The sequence below is a fragment of the Oncorhynchus tshawytscha genome, linkage group LG19, assembly GCF_018296145.1.
Source record: "Oncorhynchus tshawytscha isolate Ot180627B linkage group LG19, Otsh_v2.0, whole genome shotgun sequence".
Taxonomy (NCBI): domain Eukaryota; kingdom Metazoa; phylum Chordata; class Actinopteri; order Salmoniformes; family Salmonidae; genus Oncorhynchus; species Oncorhynchus tshawytscha.
In genome coordinates, this window is record NC_056447.1 from 16,083,934 (window position 1) to 16,104,596 (window position 20,663).

Sequence of the window (20,663 nt, forward strand, 5' to 3'; positions counted from 1 at the left end):
GGTGGTCTCTTTGCAAGTCGGAGGTCTTTTGATCTCTTTTTTCTCCCTATACCGGTATATCATCTTGGTGTGGTCTGGGACCTATTTTTTTTGTTTCTCTCTAGAGCTGCATGGTGTTACATGCTTTGGATGTATTTATTTATTTTCTCGCTCTTGTGTCTTTTCGGGATTGATTCTTCCTCTGGGACAATTAAGTTGATCCTATCTTATTTGGATGAGGAGCCACATCTCTTGTCCACATGTTGCATCACTCTTCTACTCTTCAACCCTCAGGTCAGGAACCGTCTGGAGGACTTGGTGACTGGCCTGCAGTGCAGCAAGATGACCCTGGAGGACCAGCTCAGTCAGGAGGTTGGTTGATTACTTTACTACTTCCTCGGTTGAAATTTGTATTGTGTCTTCATTGTCTAAAGATGCTTCCACATACCACATCTCTCCGTCATTCGCGCTAATATGTCAACGCTGCAAAAATATTAACTCAATATGCCAGATGCCCCGCAATATATCTTTACGTGTTTAGCTTCACGAATTCAGAGACGGGCAAAGGGTTTTCGTTTTTAGTCTTGATATGGACCACTAACATTCGGCTCTACATTAGTAGCGTAACCCTACCCCTCTACCCTCAGGTGCAGAAGCAAAGCATGCTGTCCCATAACGCCCAGGACTCCCATGCGCTGTGGGAGGAGGAGCTGAAGAGCCGCTCTAAGCTGGGTCTGCGTCTGGCTGAGCTGGAGAAGGAGAAAGGAGAGCTCAGCAGCCAGGTGACCAATCAAGACGACCATTGGCATACACACAAACGCACAGCTGGCCATTAACACCTCACCTGTGAACATAAAAAGCACTGCCTTAAACCAAGGCCCTGTTCAGAAACAATCCCCAGCATCGCTTCTATTGAATATTTTATGTCGAACGTCACAATACTACCGTCTAATTCAACAGGCCATATAGAAAAAAAGCCACAGATAAAGGGATCTACCATAGGGATTCACCAATATGCATTGCTCCCCGGTTCAAATGTTTAAGATATGTGATTTTCTACTATTCTACTATTTTAACGCTCAACAGTAAGTTGAGAATCCGACTGAGTTCCAAAAAACTGGATTGATCCGCTGGCCTACAAAAGGGGGCCGGCCCGCGGGCTGCCAGTTGACCAAACTGAATCACACCGAATCGTTTCAAAACTTATCGTATCGGAGCCCATGTATCTAGATACGTATCGAATCATCTTGAAAAGGAAAGATGCACATCCTTAATCTACCTTATTACACTGTAGGGGTGTGTGAAGACTTCATTGTTGACAGGTCGAATCTGTTCTTAATTGACTTATCTGGATGAAGATGAAAAATAAGACTTCAGTAATTTCATCCCTGTTTGTCCTGTGTGTTCCAGATGGAGTTAGAGAAGAAGAAGGCCAAGAAGATAGGGGAGCAGAAAAAGTCAGTGGACACCAGATTGGACCAGGAGATGAAGAGAAACTCAGAACTACAGAAAGAAATGTACAGGTGACAGTACAACCTCCCTTCTCCACAGCACCCTCCTCAGGACGGTAGAGCAACCTCTTCATGTCTATTACCACCATAGTACTACTATAGAGCCCAATTATAGTAGACCCAGCGCATTCATCCCCGGCTTTTGTCTGGTGCACCTCTCTGGGTGTGTTGTGAGTTAGCCGATGCCTTGTGTTTATGGGTTACTTGCTGTCTATAGGTTTGTGATATGATTTGTGTGTCTGGGTTTGTGAGTTAGATGTGGGGGTTTTTCCCATCAGTGGTGTGATGTTTCGGTGTCCAATCAGTCAGACTGATCTAGGGCATCTAGGTCGTTCTATGAAATTAGTGCCTTTTGATCTTTTAAGTAGACATTTTAAATGCTTGTTATATTGAATGTAGTGCCCTTTTTAATATAGACCGCATGGAAAATTCAATCAGATTTTTTATATGAATAAAGAATTGCTAAAGTGCAAAAATGTAGCATTTTGACATGTCCCTCTGTGTGACTTCTAGGTTTTCACTTTCATTGGAAAGCATTGACAGTCATTTCTGACTATTATTTATTTAATGTAATAAGTGGTAACAAAAGTTTAACCCTAAGTTTAACCCTCTTACTGAACTCTTGTTTTAATACGATGAAACTATTCCTTAATTCTTTTTAAAAAGAATAGTCAAACCCTAGTTAAAAGCAGGTGAGCTGGTTCCACACTCTTTCACCATTTTCTGGTGTTTTGTGGTGGAACAACGGTCGAGCATAATAATGTTGCAGGCAAGAAATGTTTTAACAATCAATTTTTTTTAAACAATTGTGAAGCTTTCATTCAATTGCCCCTCCATGCTGTTGCAGACAACAAGCTTCTATTCCCCTATCACAAGAGGATTTATGGCTGATTTTAAGATTAAATTGTCAAGCCTGTTTCTTTACTTGGCACTTAATAGTATAGTAATTTTTTTATTTAACCTCTTGAGATGGGATGACATATATTTTTTTATTACGTTGTGTTCTTTATGACAATGTTAAAATAAAGTGAAACAAAGAAAAAATATTTTTTCTCCAAGTTACAGTACTCAAGGAACCAAATTGGTGGAACGACCCATGTGTCATTAAGATTAAATGTGTGTATCTGTCTCTGTGTGGAATGTTGTACAGGCTGCGGACACTGGTGAAGACGGCTAAGAAGAAGCTGCGGGAGCAGGACGGTGCCGGGGCTGAGTTTGGATCGCCCATGAGCAGCATGAGAGGGGAGATGGGCCACAGACAGACTGAGGCTGACATCAGCAGGATGAAGGACAAGGTACTAAGCCCAATTGATCCTGAAACCAAGGATGTGTAACCGAATGGCACCCTATTCCTTATAAAGTGTGCTACTACTTCACTTCCTAGGGTGCTGCACTGCTGCTGACTCTCGAATCTGTGCTGCTCTGGAAATGTGTGCAATGGACATAATAAGTAAAGTACTAGTGCACTATATAGAGATTAGGGTGCCATTTGGGACGCATTGACGACTCATCAAGTTAAGTTTAGACCCACACAGATCCTTATCTTCCTCTTATTTGACATCTTATCTCATGTTCTACAATTTCCTGGGTCGTGTTTATTAGGGCACGCTACGGAAAACCTTTTTAAATGTTTTGCAACTTAAAACAAAAATGTGTCTTATTAGAGAAGTCCAGGTAGTCCTCCCTGTTTCAGGTTATTTTCTTCTGTTTGGTTCTGACTGAACACAACCCTGTACTTCATACAGCTCTGGGTTCAAGTTTCCCCAAGGTATAGATCTAGGATCACCTTCTGATCCCCCAATCTGGAAAATGCAAAACTGGTCCAAGATCAGCATTTAGGGACAACTTCACCCTACACCACTTCATACACATCCTCTCATCTCAATGACCCTCTGTCCCCAGGTGGATGACCTGTCAGTGCAGCTGGAGAAGGAGGTGTCTCGCTGCAGCCAGCTGGAGAGGGTCAACGGGGAGCTCAAGGAGAAACTGACCTCCTTGAAGGGCCTGGGCCGCAGCAACGAGCGGCTCGAGCGTAGCAAGAGGCACCTGGAGGAGGAGGTGGGTAGCCCCAGAGGTTAGAGACGATCCAGTAGCCGGAAGGTCGGCGGTTCATATCCCAGGGGGGTCAACAAAAAAAACAAAAAGGGCTGTGCAATGGAATATTTCATTTTAATATGTAAAATATTCAGTAAGTAAAGCATTTACAAGATCTATTAGTAAAGTACTATTCTGTATTGTAGTTGTTGGGCCTGCGGCGGCAGGTGGAGGCGGGGGTGATGGACCAGACCCTGGTGGATCAGTACCGACGAGACGCAGAGGAGAGGGCCCGCCAGGAGATCAGACAGAAACTGGAGGAGGTCAACCTCTTCCTACAGGTGGGGGGGGGCACAAGATACATTCTAGAACTTGGCCTAGTGGTTAGAGCGTTGGACTAGTAACCGAAAGGTTGCAAGTTCGAATCCCCGAGCTGACAAGGTACAAAATCTGTCGTTCTGCCCCTGAACAGGCAGTTAACCCACTGTTCCTAGGCCGTCATTGAAAATAAGAATTTGTTCTTAACTGACTTGCCTAGTAAAATAAAAAAAAATAAAAAATTGATCCTCCCTCCCTTGAAATAATGACGTGGATAGGTAACAACATGGTTTCTAGCCTGTGACTATCATCAGCCTTACCGTGTTAGATCAGTGATTTCCTCAAGGAAGGAAGTTGTCCTTGAGGGCTGCTAGTCCTGCTGGTTTTCCATTTCTGCCTGGCAGTTAATTAACAGATGAATGGCATTCACTTGGTGAGAGTGTGTATACACATGTTTTTACCCATTCCTGTTGCTGCCTGTTGAATACATCCCTCCTTCAGACCCAGGCGGCGTCCCAGGAGGCGTTGGAGCAGATCAAGGCAGCAAACGAGGCCAGCTTGCGCTCCACGCTGGAGCAGCGTATCCGGGAGCTGGAGGGCGAGCTGGGCAGAGCGCACTCCACACAGCACGACAGCATGAGCCTGCGAGACTCCACCCGCACAGAGCTGGATCGCTACAGGGAGCTCTACACTGAGGAGCTGCGTCTCCGCAAGGCCCTGGCTGTCAAACTAGAGAGGTGAGACCAAGTACTGGCTGCATATATCTAGGTCCTAATCCCAAAATGACCCCTAGACGCTACACCCTATGTACTTGTGGCAATCTGAGAGGATTTGACAGGTGTAAGTATCATGGAGAGACTATTTCCTAGCCCATCAGTGAGCAAGTGGCGCTATTACCATATTGCCTACACCTGTTAAATCCTCCCAGATTTCCACAAGTGCGTAGTAACTAGGGGTTTATTTGGGATTCGGCCTAGATGTTAGGTTAAGAGGGAAAGCAAGGTGATGTAGGTCGTGTTTATTTATACCAGAACAGGGGAGGGACAACCTGGACTTTTTCACTGTTTACCTAATGAACACAACCATAGTGTAGCTCTGTGGCAACCAGACAAATAGGACATGTTATCATTTCAAGCTTAAAAGGATAGATTGCCTGAATGAAAAAATTACTTACGTTTCCCTTCCTCTCCTGCCCCGTAGACTACTTTCAAGGTAAGGATATGTGCATTTGTTATTTAGGTGAACTCTCCCTTTAACTTCAGTGTGGTTATGTGTGCTTAGTTTGGGTGTGTCATCTCTTTGATAACCGTAGAGATGTGATAGATCATGGCTGTGTGCTGTTAGTATGTATGGAGTTACCTGTGCAGTTGGACGTCAGAGATACCAAATGTAGGTCATTGTGACTTTGAAATGGTCTGTATTTTAATTGCAGATAATGTTAATGTCTGTCATGATTTGAAGCACATGAACGCAACTGTTATCTGTCTGCAGCCTACAAAAGTTTTGGTAACACTTTACTGGGGTAGCAGGTATTCTCGCGGTGAAGAGCATTGGGCCAGTAACCGAAAGGCTGCTGTTTTGAATCCCCGAGCTAGGTGACAAATATGTCTATGTGCCCTTAAGCAAGGAACTTAACCCTATTTGCTTGATCCAGTCGCTCTGGATATGACTAAAATGTACTGTATGTGTCCTTATACAGGCATTCATAAAGCCTTTATAACAGCTATATAACATAACATTTTGTCAAAAGCTGTCATTAGTAGTTTTAAATAGTTATGAGTCACGGCATGACGTTATAAAATCGGTTGTAATGGGTGTTAAAATTACTGTTCATCCTATTTTCATATGCTCTGTCAACTGTTACTAACAACTGCTATTATGAAGTCTTCATGACAACTTATGTAACTACATGCTAATTAAGAATCTGCGTACTAGTGATGGCAAGTTCGCCTCCTTTTACTCTCTCAGATCTTTTCAACTTGTTCAGTCAAAACAATGAATCTTTCGACTCATTTTGTTCATTTGATTCGGTAACGCCCAGAGCACGCAGTCCCCTATCGGCGAACAATGAACTAAAAACTTAGATTCTACAAGTCTCTCATTCGCCATAGAAGGCTTGTTATTGGAGCTGTTCTTTGCGACTGAGACGAATAAAAGTGTTCTTCAAGCATTGTACATTTGTGATTGGTAGGCATACAAATAAGATTATTTATTGATACCTTTGAAACGAGGTCTAGTTGTGGCCGCAACCAGACTAGATTGTGAATGGCTCTATGACACTGCTTGACTGCAGCGAGGCAGATCAGCACAATTTCAGTCGCAAACTGCAGCTGCCCCGGAACGATTCGTTCTCTAGTTCGAGTGTTGAGCAGAGGCAGGCTGTGTATGTTTTGGTTCTAATAAAAGCTGTGTCCATCGAGTAATATTCAATAATCAATTAATTGCGTTCATTCTTTTACTATGCGATCAACTATCAATTCTAAACATGTATTTTCCTCATTTCTGCTGCTTACAGTCTGACTATCATCAATGTGATGACATGCTATTTTATCAAATCGATTATCTAACGTTTAATTGATTACGTGATTGAATTCAATCATGCAACAATTAACTCATTAATAACCTGGGGCACCACAGACAAGTTTATTTCAGGAGTTCCAACTTCTGAATGAACTCTTAGAGATCTAAAAATCTCTTACATTTCAGTCATCAATCAATCATTAATTTTTCTTTCCCTCTATCAGTCTCATCTGAACGTCGTAAAATTCTTGGTTATCTGCACGAACCCTAGTTTCCATAATGAATCAGCAATATAAACATTGGATTAATTATTTATTTACTAACTAACTAAATAATCACAGAAATACATCACAAACAGTAGATATTGGTTACTAACAGAGATAGAAAAGTCGCTAGTGGGCTATGCCTATATGACAGCTTGGTAGACAAAGGAGAGAGCGGTATAGACAAATGGATTCACTACACAGTCTATAATTATATTCATTGAAATGCTAATCCTTTGCACATGAATGGCCACTCATTCAAGAATAATTGCAATATAAGCTCAGCAAAAAAATAAATGTCCTCACTGTCAACTGCGTTTATTTTCAGCAAACTTAACATGTTTGTATGAACATAAGATTCAACAACTGAGACATAAACTGAACAAGTTCCACAGACATGTGACTAACTAATTATTATGGAATAATTTGTGCCTGAACAAAGAACAAAGGGGGGGATCAAAATCAAAAGTAACAGTCAGTATCTGGTGTGGCCACCAGCTGCATTAAGTACTGCAGTACAACTCCTCCTCATGGACTGCACCACATTTGCCAGTTATTGCTGTGAGATGTTACCCCACTCTTCCACCAAGGCACCTGCAAGTTCCCAGACATTGCTGTGAGGAATGGCCCTAGCCCTCACCATCCGATCCAACAGGTCCCAGAAGTGCTAAATATTATTTAATTCTCCCATTTTGGGGATTTAGCAGTTTGGCCAAGTGAAGTCCTTTGTTCTCTCTCTCTCAATGCTGCATGTCCAAATGGTGAGAGGGTCCCTTCCAGGAATGTACCACCTGTCGTTAAGTCATAAAACGAGAGAGACCTATGATAGCCCCCAGGGCACGTCATGACAACAGCATGATCTATTCCCCTTTGGTGCACATGAGAGACTAAATAAGACAGTTGCTGGACTGAGCACGTGCCCGGAGCTGCTGAGCCGGTGGAGCATGTATTAATCCTGCTGAAGTATTCATTGTGGTCCGCAGGTCAAACGAACGACTGAAATGAACAAGTCACTCAGAAAAACGAACCATGACACTCAAGTCAGTAAAAAGAGTTGAGTGAATCGTTCATGTACTGCACAACACTACTACATTACAATGCTATAACAAGGTGTAATTTACTAACCTCCTGTGTCACATTATTACATTGAATGAATCATAACCATATCATTTGGCTAAGATGACACCGACAGAGGGCCCCTCACCTCGAGCTCCGACATAACATTGCAGGTTTCTACTTTTTTGTATTTTTTTCTGGTGTTTTTCTCAAATTTTCTTAATCTGATTGTTTTGTGCATTATTACACACACCCGGGTAGAACTTTTGGAATACGAATTGTTGGGTACTCACCGTCAGTTGAAGGCAGTTGAATTTGGGCATGCATTTCATCCAGACGTGAAAATACTGCCCCCTGTCACCAAGAAGTTAAACACCTTTTTACTCAAGATTCGAGTACAATGAGCCTAAGCTGCCGAGGAGAGCCTCCGATGGCTACACACTCAGTCTCCACTGAGGATGTGTGTAAATCATTCAAACGTGTTAACCCTCGCAAGACATTTTAAATCTCTCCTTAGCTCAGGCCTCTATTTCCACCTGCTTCAAGATGTCCACTATCATCCCTGTGCCCAAGGGAAAGTAACTGAATGACTACCAACCAGTAGCACTTATTTCCGTCATCATGAAGTGCCTCAAGAGGCTAGTCAAAGACCATATCACCTCCTCCCGCCTTGACACACTCAACCCCCTCCAATTTGCCTACCACCTTACAGATCCATGGATGACACAATCGCCATTGCACTGCACACTACCTCTACCCACCTGGACAAAATAAATGTTTGTGAGGATTCTGTTCATAGACTACAGTTCGTCCTTCAATACCATATAAGCTCATTACAAAGCGCACAGCCCTGGGTCTGAACTCTTCCCTATGCAACTGAGTCCTTTACTTCCTGACAGGTTTCCCCCAGGTGGTGAAGGTAGGCAACATTACCTCCTCGACACTGATCCTCAACACGGGGACCCCACAAGGATGTGTCCTCAGTCCCCTCCTGTTTTCTCTGTATACCAATGACAGCGTGGTCTCACACAGTTCCAACTCCATCAAATTCGCTGACAACACGACAGTAGCCTGATCACCAACAACGATGAGACAGCCTTCATGGAGGAGGTAGGCACTCTGATGGCTTGGTGCCCGGTAAACAACCTGCCCCTTAATGTTAGCAAAGCAAAGGAGCTGATTGTGGAATTCAGGAGGAACCAGGCTGGAAACTCCCCCATGCTCATCAACGGCGTTGCCATGGAGATGGTCAATAACTTAAAATTCCTCGGCATACACATCTCAGCGAAGCTGAAATGGTCTAACCAATCGGACACTCGTGAAGAAGGCACGACAGCGACTCTTCAACCTCAGGATGATGAAGAGATTTGGCCTGTCCCAGAGGGCCCTCGCAGTGTTTTACAGGAGCACCATCGAGAGCATACTGTCGGGCTGCATCACGGCCTGGTATGGCAACGGACACCGCCACAGACTGCAAGGTTCTTTAGAGGGTGCACCGTTGGGTGCACACTGCCTGCTCTGCAGGACAACTACAACACCAGGTGTCGCAGGAAGACCAAGAAGGTCATCAGGGACACCAGCCACCCAAGCCCATGCCCTGTTCTCCCCGCTTCAGTCACTCAGATGCAGGCAGTACAGGAGTATCATGGAAAAAAAACTAAGACTGGCCAATATTTTCTACCATCAGGCTGCTGAATACCACCCTCCACCCCAACGACATTCATCACTGTTGTGGTTGTTAATATGCATGTTATTATCTTTTTACAAATTCACAAACTTCTTGTTAACAAACTATAGTTTTGGCAAGTTCGTTAGGACATCTACTTTGTGCATGACGCAAGTCATTTTCCCAAGAATTGTTTACAGACAGATTATTTAACTTAATCACAATTCCTGTGGGTCAGAAGTTTACATACACTAAGTTGGCTGTGCCTTTAAACAGCTTGGGAAATTCCAGAAAATGATGTCATGGCTTTAGAAGCTTCTGATAGGCTAATTGACATTATTTGAGTCAATTGGAGGTGTACCTTTGGATGTATTTCAAGGCCTACCTTCAAACTCAGTGCCTCTTTGCTTGACATCATGGGAAAATCAAAAGAAATCAGCCAAGACCTCAGAAAATAATAAATGGTAGACCTCCACAAGTCTGGTTCATCCTTGGGAGCAAGTTCCAAATGCCTGAAGGTACCACATTCATCTGTTCAAACAATAGTATGCAAGTACAGTGGGGCAAAAAGTATTGTCAGCCACCAATTGTGCAAGTTCTCCCACTTAAAAAGATGAGAGGCCTGTAATTTTCAACATAGGTACACTTCAACTATGACAGACAAAATGAGAAAAAAAATCCAGAAAATCACATTGTCGGATTTTTAATGAATTTATTTGCAAATTATTTATTTGCACATTTTTGTTATTGACCAAATACTTATCTCAATACTTTGTTATATACCCTTTGTTGGCAATGACAGAGGTCAAACGTTTTCTGTAAGCCTTCACAAGGTTTTCACACACTGTTGCTGGTATTTTGGCCCATTCCTCCAGGCAGATCTCCTCTAGAGCAGTGATGTTTTGGGGCTGTTGCTGGGCAACGTGGACTTTCAACTCCCTCCAAAGATTTTCTATGGGGTTGAGATCTGGAGACTGGCTAGGCCACTCCAGGACCTTGAAATGCTTCTTACGAAGCCACTCCTTCGTTGCCCGGGCGGTGTGTTTGGGATCATTGTCATGCTGAAAGACCCAGCCACGTTTCATCTTCAATGCTTGAGATCCTTGATTCCTTCAATGCTTGAGATCCCAGCATTTTACCTTGCTGATGGAAGGAGGTTTTCACTCAAAATCTCACGATACATGGCCCCATTCATTCTTTCCTTTACACGGATCAGTCGTCCTGGTCCCTTTGCAGAAAAACAGCCCCAAAGAATGATGTTTCCACCCCCATGCTTCACAGTAGGTATGGTGTTCTTTGGATGCAACTCAGCATTCTTTGTCCTCCAAACACGACAAGTTGAGTTTTTACCAAAAAGTTCTCTTTTGGTTTCATCTGACCATATGACATTCTCCCAATCTTCTTCTGGATCATCCAAATGCTCTCTAGCAAACTTCAGATGGGCCTGGACATGTACTGGCTTAAGCAGGGGGACACATCTGGCACATCTCAAGGATAAGTAATGGAAACAGGATGCACCTGATCTCAATTTCAAGTCTCATAGCAAAGGGTCTGAATTCATATCTTTGCAGTTGATGTTTTATAGAAAAAAAGACACATACCAGGGTTTTCCAACAGATGACTTTTAGTAAACCCATCAGAAAGCTGATCCAAAACCAACTCATAACAGTCGTGTTCAAGTAATGTGGTATCTGGAGGAAGCATCAGAGTAGCTGGATTACATGGTGTGCCACGTTGTATGATGATGTTAGGAGCCTCCAGCACAGTTGACCATTTGTTCCAATGAGCAGCTGTGACCTGTGCAGCTCGAATCATTGTCAAGAGTATGAACAGCATGTCGGCAGAATGTGTCTTTTCAACTATACCCATGTCCCATAGATCTTTAATCACTAACTTAGTAGCGGCCATAGCTTCCTTGCTAATAGGATATTGTCTTGTGCAAGGTGGGGCAACACCTGTCAAGCACACTGGTTCCATATCCAAAGTCCCACACTCATTGTTCTTCGTAGTCTCAATAGGATGGTTCTGAACTGTAGATCCCTGCAGTTGTCAAATTTGCCACGTCAACTTTCCTTTAGAGATGTTGCATAACAACTGCAAGGCCTAAAATAGGTTGTTCAAGTGAGCCTATCCACACCCCTGCATCAATCTTCATTGGACCATTAGAAATTGATAATGGTTTGGTCTGCTTCATTTCCACTCCATTGTAGAATAAGGCTGTATCTTAACAAAATGTGTAAAAAGTCAAGGGGTCTGAATACTTTCCGAATGCACCGCATGTTGAGGGAATTATTTTAGAAATACTTAATATGCCTTTGAAACTAGCATTTTTCTCATCTATTGGTTTTCAAATCAATGTTCTTTTTTTGTACTGCTGCCAAAGGCTTAATCCTAGCCTACACCCATGTGTGCTTTATTGAGCTGATAATATAAATAAATAAAACTTCAATATTTTAAGATAAAGGGTCTGATCTGTTTCATCAGCTTATTGCTTTTCTTAAATATTTTAATGTGCAGTGGTTGTATGAATTTTGGATCTGTTCTTCCAGAACTGTCCCAGAGTCTGTTTTGAACCGTAGACATACTTTGTATCGCCCGATCGATAGCAGGACGCCCTTAATTTCGAGGTTGTAATTTAAATGTTGCTATTTTTTGTAGGCTGCCAATTGTTCTCCAGGGGAGCCTTAATCTAATAGCCATGGTGTAGCCTACATTTTTGTCTGATTATGTTTTTTTTTTAAAGATAGTAATGCATTTCATTTTGTAAAGTGGTTCCTTGCATCCTACATTGATGTAAAAATGCTGTTACAAAACATTTTGTATTTTTGGACAAGTGAGGTGAGATTTTGGAAAAGTAAAAAATCTCTCCTACTTGTCCGAAAGACTGAAATGATCATTATGGGTTAAAACTCATGAACGTCTAAAACTAGATGCCATTTTTTTGACAAAGAGATCAGTAAAAAAAAGTATCTGTACAGCCCTCCATTGATTTTCTAAATCCCAATGTGGCCCTCAAGCCAAAACGTTTGCACACCCCTCTTATGTGTTATATAGATGTTATAAAGGCTTTATAAACACGTGCATAAGGACACCTACAGTAAAGTGTTTCCGAAGTTTTTTGTTGTTGTTGCACTGAATAGGCTTAATGTCCCGGGTTGAACTGCCTATTTGGTTGACCTGTCAGTTTGTTACTCACCCTCTGACACGCTGCGAAAACACAGTTTTGTCTCTGAGGTTGTACTGTATTCCACAAACTTTCCCCAAATTACAGTTTTTTGGGGAAATCCCGGTTGAAGGTTTTCCTCCAGATTCGCAGGAATCCTCCGACCAGGATTTCTGAAAAACCTGGGAATTTTGGGAACATTTCCGGAATTTTGCAACCCCAAATCTGAAAGCTGAACCCCCAGTCATGGTGCTTCTCTGCGTCATCCCTCCCAGGTCCAATGAGCGGCTGGCGGAGGCCAACACCAAGCTGATGAGCGAGCGCCACCGCAGCAAGTCCCTGATAGCCAGCAGCATTGTCAATGGCAGCCTGGGCGGGCCTCTGGACATGGGCTCCCTGGGGTCGGTGGGGGCCTACGGGGCAACGCTGGGGCCCCTCAACAGGAGCCTGGGAGGGCCTCTCCTTAGCCCCCTGGGGGATGGGGGTCAGAGCAGCAGGGTGGAGGCTTACCTGGCTAAGGTAACAGGCTGACTGGATTTTGAATGGCAATAGCAAATATACAGGGACTGTGCTCCACATTGCTTAGAGGGATAGTTCACGTTTTTGGAGATTTAGTATATTTTTGACTTAACTTAACTAACCTTTTTGACTTGCGGGGATGTTGCATTGGGTTTCCATGCATTCAGGTTGCCTTGGTTTACTTTTGACCATTTTTGTAACATATCCCATCTCCATGGTGTCATAATTGTGAGTTAGCAGTGTACTTTTTATGTTGTTTTTATGTAACATGCAGTGTAGTTACATTGTAATTTAAAAAAGGTATACGTGTCTGTCGTTAAATGAAGCTGAATGACAAAACTGTTCTAATGCTTTGCTTACATTTTTTTCCAAATGCTGTCTTTCTTCCTTTTCTCACTAGACCTATATGTGACTAAATGTCCATCCTGTATCACCTCTATTCTTCTCTTGCCATCTTTCCTTCCTATTCTTTTAGAGTTTTCTTATAGTGGGACTTTGTGCCTAACCTCTCTATTTCTCAATCCTTCAGCTTCTAGCTCAAAAGTCTGTCTCTCATCTCTCCTCTCTTCAGCCAGACTCATGACCAGGTGTGTAGGTGTGTGTTAGCTCATGCTGCTGCTTCACTCTCCTCTGACCCTCCCCTCTCCCCCTCATATTGGGCCTCTCCCCTCACCTTCCCATTTGCCCACGCTTGCAACACTCCACACACAACCGTGGTTTCACAGCATGTGAGAGCGGGTGAATTTGTTTTAGCTTGGCCAGTGCCCCAGGTGGGTAGAGATTTCTCTATGAGAAATAGAATGGTCAAAAATCTGGGGCACCGGGTGGGTGACAGTGTATGCACCCAGTGCTAGATCAGTTAGCTTTAGGGCTACCCATTGCAGCTGCACCAGGGTCCAATCAAGTAATACAGGGTCACGTTCAGTTTGGCAAACGTTACACAGAAATGGCATGTATAGACCAGGTGTATCCTTATTCTACATGTCAGAGAGGCATGGTTGCTTTACATCAGGGCTCTCAATCCTGGAGAGCTATGCTCCTGTAGGTTTTGCTCCAACCCCAGTTGCAACTAACCTGATTCAGCTTATTTATTAGAATCAGGAGCTAAAACCTACAGGATGGTAGCTCTCAAGGAACAGGGTTGGAGACTCTGCTCTACATTATAGGCCTATATTTTAAATCTGAACCTCCCACAGCGTTGTCCCACTCAACGCAGGCCAGTTGTCACAGATGTCAAAACTACTATTCTTTAGTAACGATTTGATGGTTTGGGATATCATTCATTTGCACACAAATGTTTCAGAAACAATTGACTAGATTTAAATGAAATACAATGTGTTCTGTATCTGTTAAATAAAACTGCAGCAAATGCAGCTACTGTATTGTCTTGCTGAGGTGTTGTGCTTGTTGAAATTATCTAACGAGAGGCTCCTCAGAGACTTTTTATAAAATAGTGAAATATTAGTTATCATTTTTATATAAAACTATACTAAATATATTCATGTCACCAAATAATTGATTAAAACACACTGTTGCACAATTAAAGTCTACAGTAGCCTCAACAGCACTCTGTAGGGTAGCACCATGGTGTAGCTGAAGGACACCAAGCCTCCGTCATCTGGATACATTGACTTCATTACAAAACCCATGAGGCTCATGGTCCTAACCCCCTTCCATAGACTTACACAGTAATTATGACAACTTCCGGAGGATGTCTGCCAACCTATCAGAGCTCTTGCAGCATGAACTGACATGTTGTCCACCCAATCAAAGGATCGGAGAATGAATCTAGTACTGAAAGCATAAGCTACAGCTAGTTAGCACAGCAATACATTTCTTTAAAATTGTAGAAGCAAGAGGGTGAGAGAGCTAGCTATATTTAGTTCTAAAAAAATATCTCACTTAGCTAGCAAATGCAGCTAGCTAGTTTAGCTTATTCAACCACCTGTATCAAATAGAGAGGGATGCTATCTTAGCTAGGTGGCTATGGCTATCCAACACTGGAACTCTTACAAGTTAAGGTTTTGGTTGTATTAATTTCTTGCCACCGGGGCCCGCTGTTGCAACTGCAAAACTGCAGTACACTACTATGTGATTGTAGCGGGTTTACTAACGTGTTAGTTCTAGTAGCTATGTTGACTATGACGTTAGCTTATATGTTTTGGCTTGGAAAGTATTTTTTTCCTGGTCACAGCTGATGGGTTGTGTACTGAAGTCCAAAAGCGAATGGAAAAGGTAAAAGGAGGAGAGCGCTTAGATGCGAGAAGGAATTACACAACGGCAAAATGATCATGCTCTTTGTATGTGGCTGCTATGAAAACTGTTTGTGTGTAATCAGGGGTGTATTAATTCCTCCGATTCTGTTGAAAATCCTTTCTTAAACTGAAAATATCAGTATCATGTTCATAGCCTAAACCTATCGATGTTACATCGAGCTTGGTGAATGGAATATGAGTGACAGTCATCCAATATGTTGCAATAGAAATAAGGCCATGCTCATAAAAACAATTATCATCTTCCCTCATCTTAAAAGTCACCGACTGCCACTGACATCCCAGTAATAGAATCTAACAGTGAACACTGTTCAGTTGGCGTAATTCAATCACTATAGAAACAACATTCGGTTTCCATTTAGGCTGAAGCAGAGCTTTGCTTGCATGCTCTGTTGTGTTGATAAATTGCAGTGCTTTTTCTCATGCAGTTCTGTATGCCTTTTTTCATCAAACACAATTTACCAACATTAGCTTATGTTAAGTGGATTTAATACCAACAAGTAAAGCGGGCAATTTCCCTCTTTTTATGGAAAGTGGTCTTCTACTTTTCAGATGGTACAAGTTATTTTTGTTTTATAAGGATATCCATTATTATTAAAAAATGTGAACTTGTTTCTTGTTTATAAGCCCACAGCAGTGATAAAGATTTTGGGTATACCACAATATCTCAGAATATGCTTCCTCTTCTTTTCTAGATGCAGAATGAATTGGAGAGAAACATATCAAAGGAGTTGGACCATGGTAAGTGTTTATGCAGGGACTTAATTAAGTTCATATCATAACACAAAATAACAGGGTTGTATTTTCAGATCTGGAAATTATGTATTTGTTTTTAAATTCTAATACTAGAAGAACAAGTCCAGATTATTGCAAAAAATATATATTTTACACACTAGCTTAGAATTTAAAGTTCCCGAACAGTCATTCTGATTCCCATGTAAAATAGCCTTTTGAGTGACTAAAACATCACCTATAAATATCAAGTACATTCTCTCATGGCTAAATGCCAGGAAGTTTGCAAAGACTGGCTTAGTGGGCGGGGAGCCAATTTGGTGATACACTAAGCAACTCAAACTCAAACAGCATTGATATTGTTTCAATCCAATTGGCAACAGAGTTTCATGCAAAAATCCACATTAAAAGAAAATGTGCCTATGCTGGACAACAGCTCGCAGATACGGTGTGTGTAGGATCTGCGGGTGGATTGTGGTAAAGAGCAATAATGTTTTTATTTGTCAAAATGGCAGTAAAGCATTGATCATCATGTCACCAGAATAAGACCCTAAAACATTTATTGGAAATGAGCATCAAGCTCCGTTTGGTGCCACTTTCACCACCCTGTGAAGTTCATCATATTTTATTTGATCTGTAGCCTAATTTAAACGACATGGATTCCCGAGTCGTAGTGGAAGGATCACAGACAGCATGTCATTGCGTGACTCCAAGTTGACTTCGATATGATGGTTATTATATCAATGTCTGCACATATTCGGCGTTTCCACCTCCATTTCTTGCATTATACGTTTTACTGACACAAAGATCCCACCATGTCGAACGAACAAATTATCTGTCTGCATTTTTAAAATTGCACCGAAACTGCCTGTTTCTATCACCGCTGTCGTGATATTTTTTTGTACTTGCATAAAAACTGTGGATGAAAATGTGGTTATTGATGTCAATTTGTTTATACGTCTCCCGTTTGGCATGTCTATTGTAATGCGGTTCACAGCAACACTGACAGATGTGTCGACATGACAACTGAACGACCCCCCCCCCCACACACACCTTTTGTTCTATGCTGGCTGAATAACTACCAAGCCAGTAACTAGCTAACACCCGACACAGATGAAAGGGGAAACATACAGTACCAGTCAACAGTTGGGACACACCTACTCATTCTAGGGTCATTTCATTATTCTACATTGTATAATAATAGTGAAGACATCAAAACTATGAAATAACACACATGGAATCATGTAGTAACCAAAAAAGTGTTAAACAAATCAAAATATATTTTATAATTGAGATTCTTCAAACTAGCCACCCTTTGCCTTGATGACCCCTTTGCACACTCTTGGCATTCTCTCAACCAGCTTCATCCGGAATGCTTTTCCAACAGTCTTGAAGGAGTTCCCACATATACTGAGCACTTGTTGGCTGCTTTTCCTTCACTCTGCTGTCCCACTCATCCCAAATCATCTCAATTGGGTTGAGGTCTGGTGATTGTGGAGGCCAGGTCATCTGATGAAGCACTCCATCACTCTCCTTCTTGGTCAAATAGCCCTTGCACAGCCTGTAGGTGTGTTGTAATTGTCCTGTTGAAAAATGAATGATTGTCCCACTAAGCGCAAACCAGATGGGATGGCGTATCGCTGCAGAATGCCTTGAATTCTTAATCAATCACTGACCGTGTCCCCAGCAAAGCACACCCACACCATCACAACTCCTCCTCCATGCTTCACGGTGGGAACCACACATGCAGAGAACATCCGTTCAAAAACAATAAATCTCAAATTTGGACTCATCAGACCGAAGGACAGATTTCCACCAGTCTTATGTCCATTGCTCGTGTTTCTTGGCCCAAACAAGTCTCTTCTTCTTATTGGTGTCCTTCAGGATTGACTGACCTTCATGTCTTAAAGTAATGGACTGTCGTTTCTCTTTGCTTAGTTGAGCTGTTCTTGCCATAATATGGACTTAGCCCTATTTGGTAAAAGACCATCTTCTGTATACCACCCCTACCTTGTCACAACACATCTGATTGGCTCATTAAGAAGGAGATCAAGTCCACAAAAATAACTTTTAGCAATTGAAATGCATTCCACATTTTATTTTATTTTATATTTATTTAACCAGGTAGGCCAGTAGAGAACAAGTTCTCATTTACAACTGCGACCTGGCCAAGATGAATCAAGGCAGTGCAACAAAAACAACAACACAGAGTTACACATAAACAAACGTACAGTCAATAACACAATAGATAAATCTATGTACGGTGTGTGCAAATGTAGAAAAGTAGGGAGGTAAGGCAATAAATAGGCCATAGAGGCGAGTTAATTACAATTTAGCATTAACACTGGAGTGATCGATGTGCAGATGATGATGTGCAAGTAGAGATACTGGGGTGCAAGAGGGTACGTAATCATTTGGGGATGAGTTAGTTGGGTGTGCTATTTTCAGATTGGCTGTGTCCAGGTACAGTGATCAGTAAGCTGCTTTGACAGCTGATGCTTAAAGTTAGAGAGGGAGATATAAGACTCCAGCTTCAGTGATTTTTGCAATTCATTCCAGTCATTGGCAGCAGAGAACTGGAAGGAAAGGCGGCCAAAGTGAGTGTTGGCTTTGGGCATGATCAGTGAAATATACCTGCTGGAGCGTGTGCAACGGGTGGGTGTTGCTATGGTGAGCTGAGAAGGTGGGGCTTTACCTAGCAAAGACTTAAAAATGACCTGGAGCCAGTGGGTTTGGCGACTACTATGTAGTGAGGGCCAGCCAACGAGAGCAAACAGGTCGCAGTGGTGGGTAGTATGAGGCTTTGGTGACAAAACGGATGGCACTGTGATAGACTACATCCAGTTTGCTGGATCTATAAGTCCTCAGAGCAGTGGGCAGCTGGGAGGAGATGCTTTTATTCTCCATGGACTTTAGTGTTCGGAAATTTTGGGGAATTAGTGCTACAGGATGCAAATTTCTGTCTGAAAATGCTAGCCTTAGCTTTCCTAACTGACTAAGTATATTGGTTCCTGACTTCCCTGAAAAGTTGCATATCGCGGGGGCAATTCGATGCTAATGCAGAACGCCACAAGATGTTTTTGTGCTGGCCAAGGGCAGTCAAGTCTGGGGTGAACCAAGCGCTTTATCTGTTCTTAGTTCTACATTTTTTGAATGGGGCATGCTTATTTAAGATGGTGAGGAAAACCCTTTGGAGAGCAACCAGGCATCTTCTACTGACGAGAAGGTCGATATCCTCCCAAGATACCGGAACCAAGTCGATTGGAAAGGCCTGCTCGCTGAAGTGTTTAAGGGAGCGTTAGACAGTGATGAGGGGTGGTCGTTTGACCATGGACTCATTACGCACACAGGCAATGAGGCAGTGATCGCTGAGATCCTGGTTGAAGACAGAGGAATATTTAGAGGGCAAGTTGGTCAGGATGATATCTAAGAGTGTGCCCATGGTTACGGATTCTGGGTTGTACCTAGTAGATTCCTTGATAGTTTGTGTGAGATTAAGGGCATCTAGCTTAGATTGTAGGACGGCCGGGGTGTTAAAAGCATGTTCCAGTTTAGGTCACCTAACAGTACGAACTCTGAAGATAGATGGGGGGTGATCAATTCACATATGGTGTCCAGGGCACAGCCGGGGGTTGAAGGGGTCTTTAAAACGTATTATGGCTGGGGGGCAGCATTGAGTAGCTTGGTTGAATAAGGTGCCCAAAGTAAACGGCCTGCTACTCAGTCTCAGTTGCTATATATGCATATTATAATTAGTATTGGATAGAAAACACTCTGAAGTTTCTAAAACTGTTTGAATGATGTCTGTGAGTATAAGCGAAATCATATGGCAGGCAAAAACCTGAGAAATCAAAACAGAAAGTGAGAAATCTGAGGTTGGTATGTATTCAACACAGTTCCAATTGAAATCCCCTTGGGATATTAACTTCGATATAGGGGGCGCTCTTTTAATTTTTGGATAAAAATACGTTCCTGTTTAAACAAGATATTTTGTCACGAAAAGATGCTCGACTATGCATATAATTGACAGCTTTGGAAAGAAAACACTCTGACATTGTCTGTGAGTGCCACAGAACTGATGCTACAGGCGAAACCAAGATGAAATTTCAAACAGGAAATGCCCCAGATTTTGAAGGCTCTGTGTTCCAATGTCTCCTTATATGGCTGTGAATGCGCCAGAAATGAGCCTACACTTTCTGTCGTTTCCCCAAGGTGTCTGCAGCATTGTGACGTATTTGTAGGCATATCATTGGAAGATTGACCATAAGAGACTACATTTACCAGGTGCCCGCTTGGTGTGCTCCGTCGAAATTATTGGGTAATCTCCAGCTGCGTGCATTTTTCCATTTGGTTCAGAGGAGAAACCAAACTGCCACGAATGATTTATCATCGAATAGATATGTGAAAAACACCTTGAGGATTGATTCTAAACAACGTTTGCCATGTTTCTGTCAATATTATGAAGTTAATTTGGGAAAAAGTTTGGCGTTGTAATGACTGAATTTTCGGGGGGTTTTCTTAGCCAAACGTGATGAACAAAACGGAGCGATTTTTCCTACACAAATAATATTTTTGGAAAAACTGAACATTTGCTATCTAACTGAGAGTCTCCTCATTGAAAACATCCAA

The 20,663-nt window shown here is 42.3% G+C and overlaps 1 protein-coding gene across 4 annotated transcripts in view; it reads left to right on the top strand.

Annotated features, from left to right (window-relative positions):
- Nucleotides 1–20,663, top strand: part of si:ch211-272n13.3 (ankyrin repeat domain-containing protein 26) — a 97,939-nt gene that overhangs the window by 71,802 nt on the left and 5,474 nt on the right. For all 4 annotated transcript variants that reach the window (XM_042301371.1, XM_042301374.1, XM_042301372.1 and 1 more), the window contains 9 exons: nt 274–351; nt 627–761; nt 1,390–1,502; nt 2,641–2,785; nt 3,393–3,548; nt 3,731–3,865; nt 4,344–4,579; nt 12,786–13,029; nt 15,998–16,043. In XM_042301371.1, coding sequence (XP_042157305.1) covers nt 274–351; nt 627–761; nt 1,390–1,502; nt 2,641–2,785; nt 3,393–3,548; nt 3,731–3,865; nt 4,344–4,579; nt 12,786–13,029; nt 15,998–16,043 — 1,288 coding nt within the window. The remainder of the gene's footprint in view (nt 1–273; nt 352–626; nt 762–1,389; nt 1,503–2,640; nt 2,786–3,392; nt 3,549–3,730; nt 3,866–4,343; nt 4,580–12,785; nt 13,030–15,997; nt 16,044–20,663) is intronic.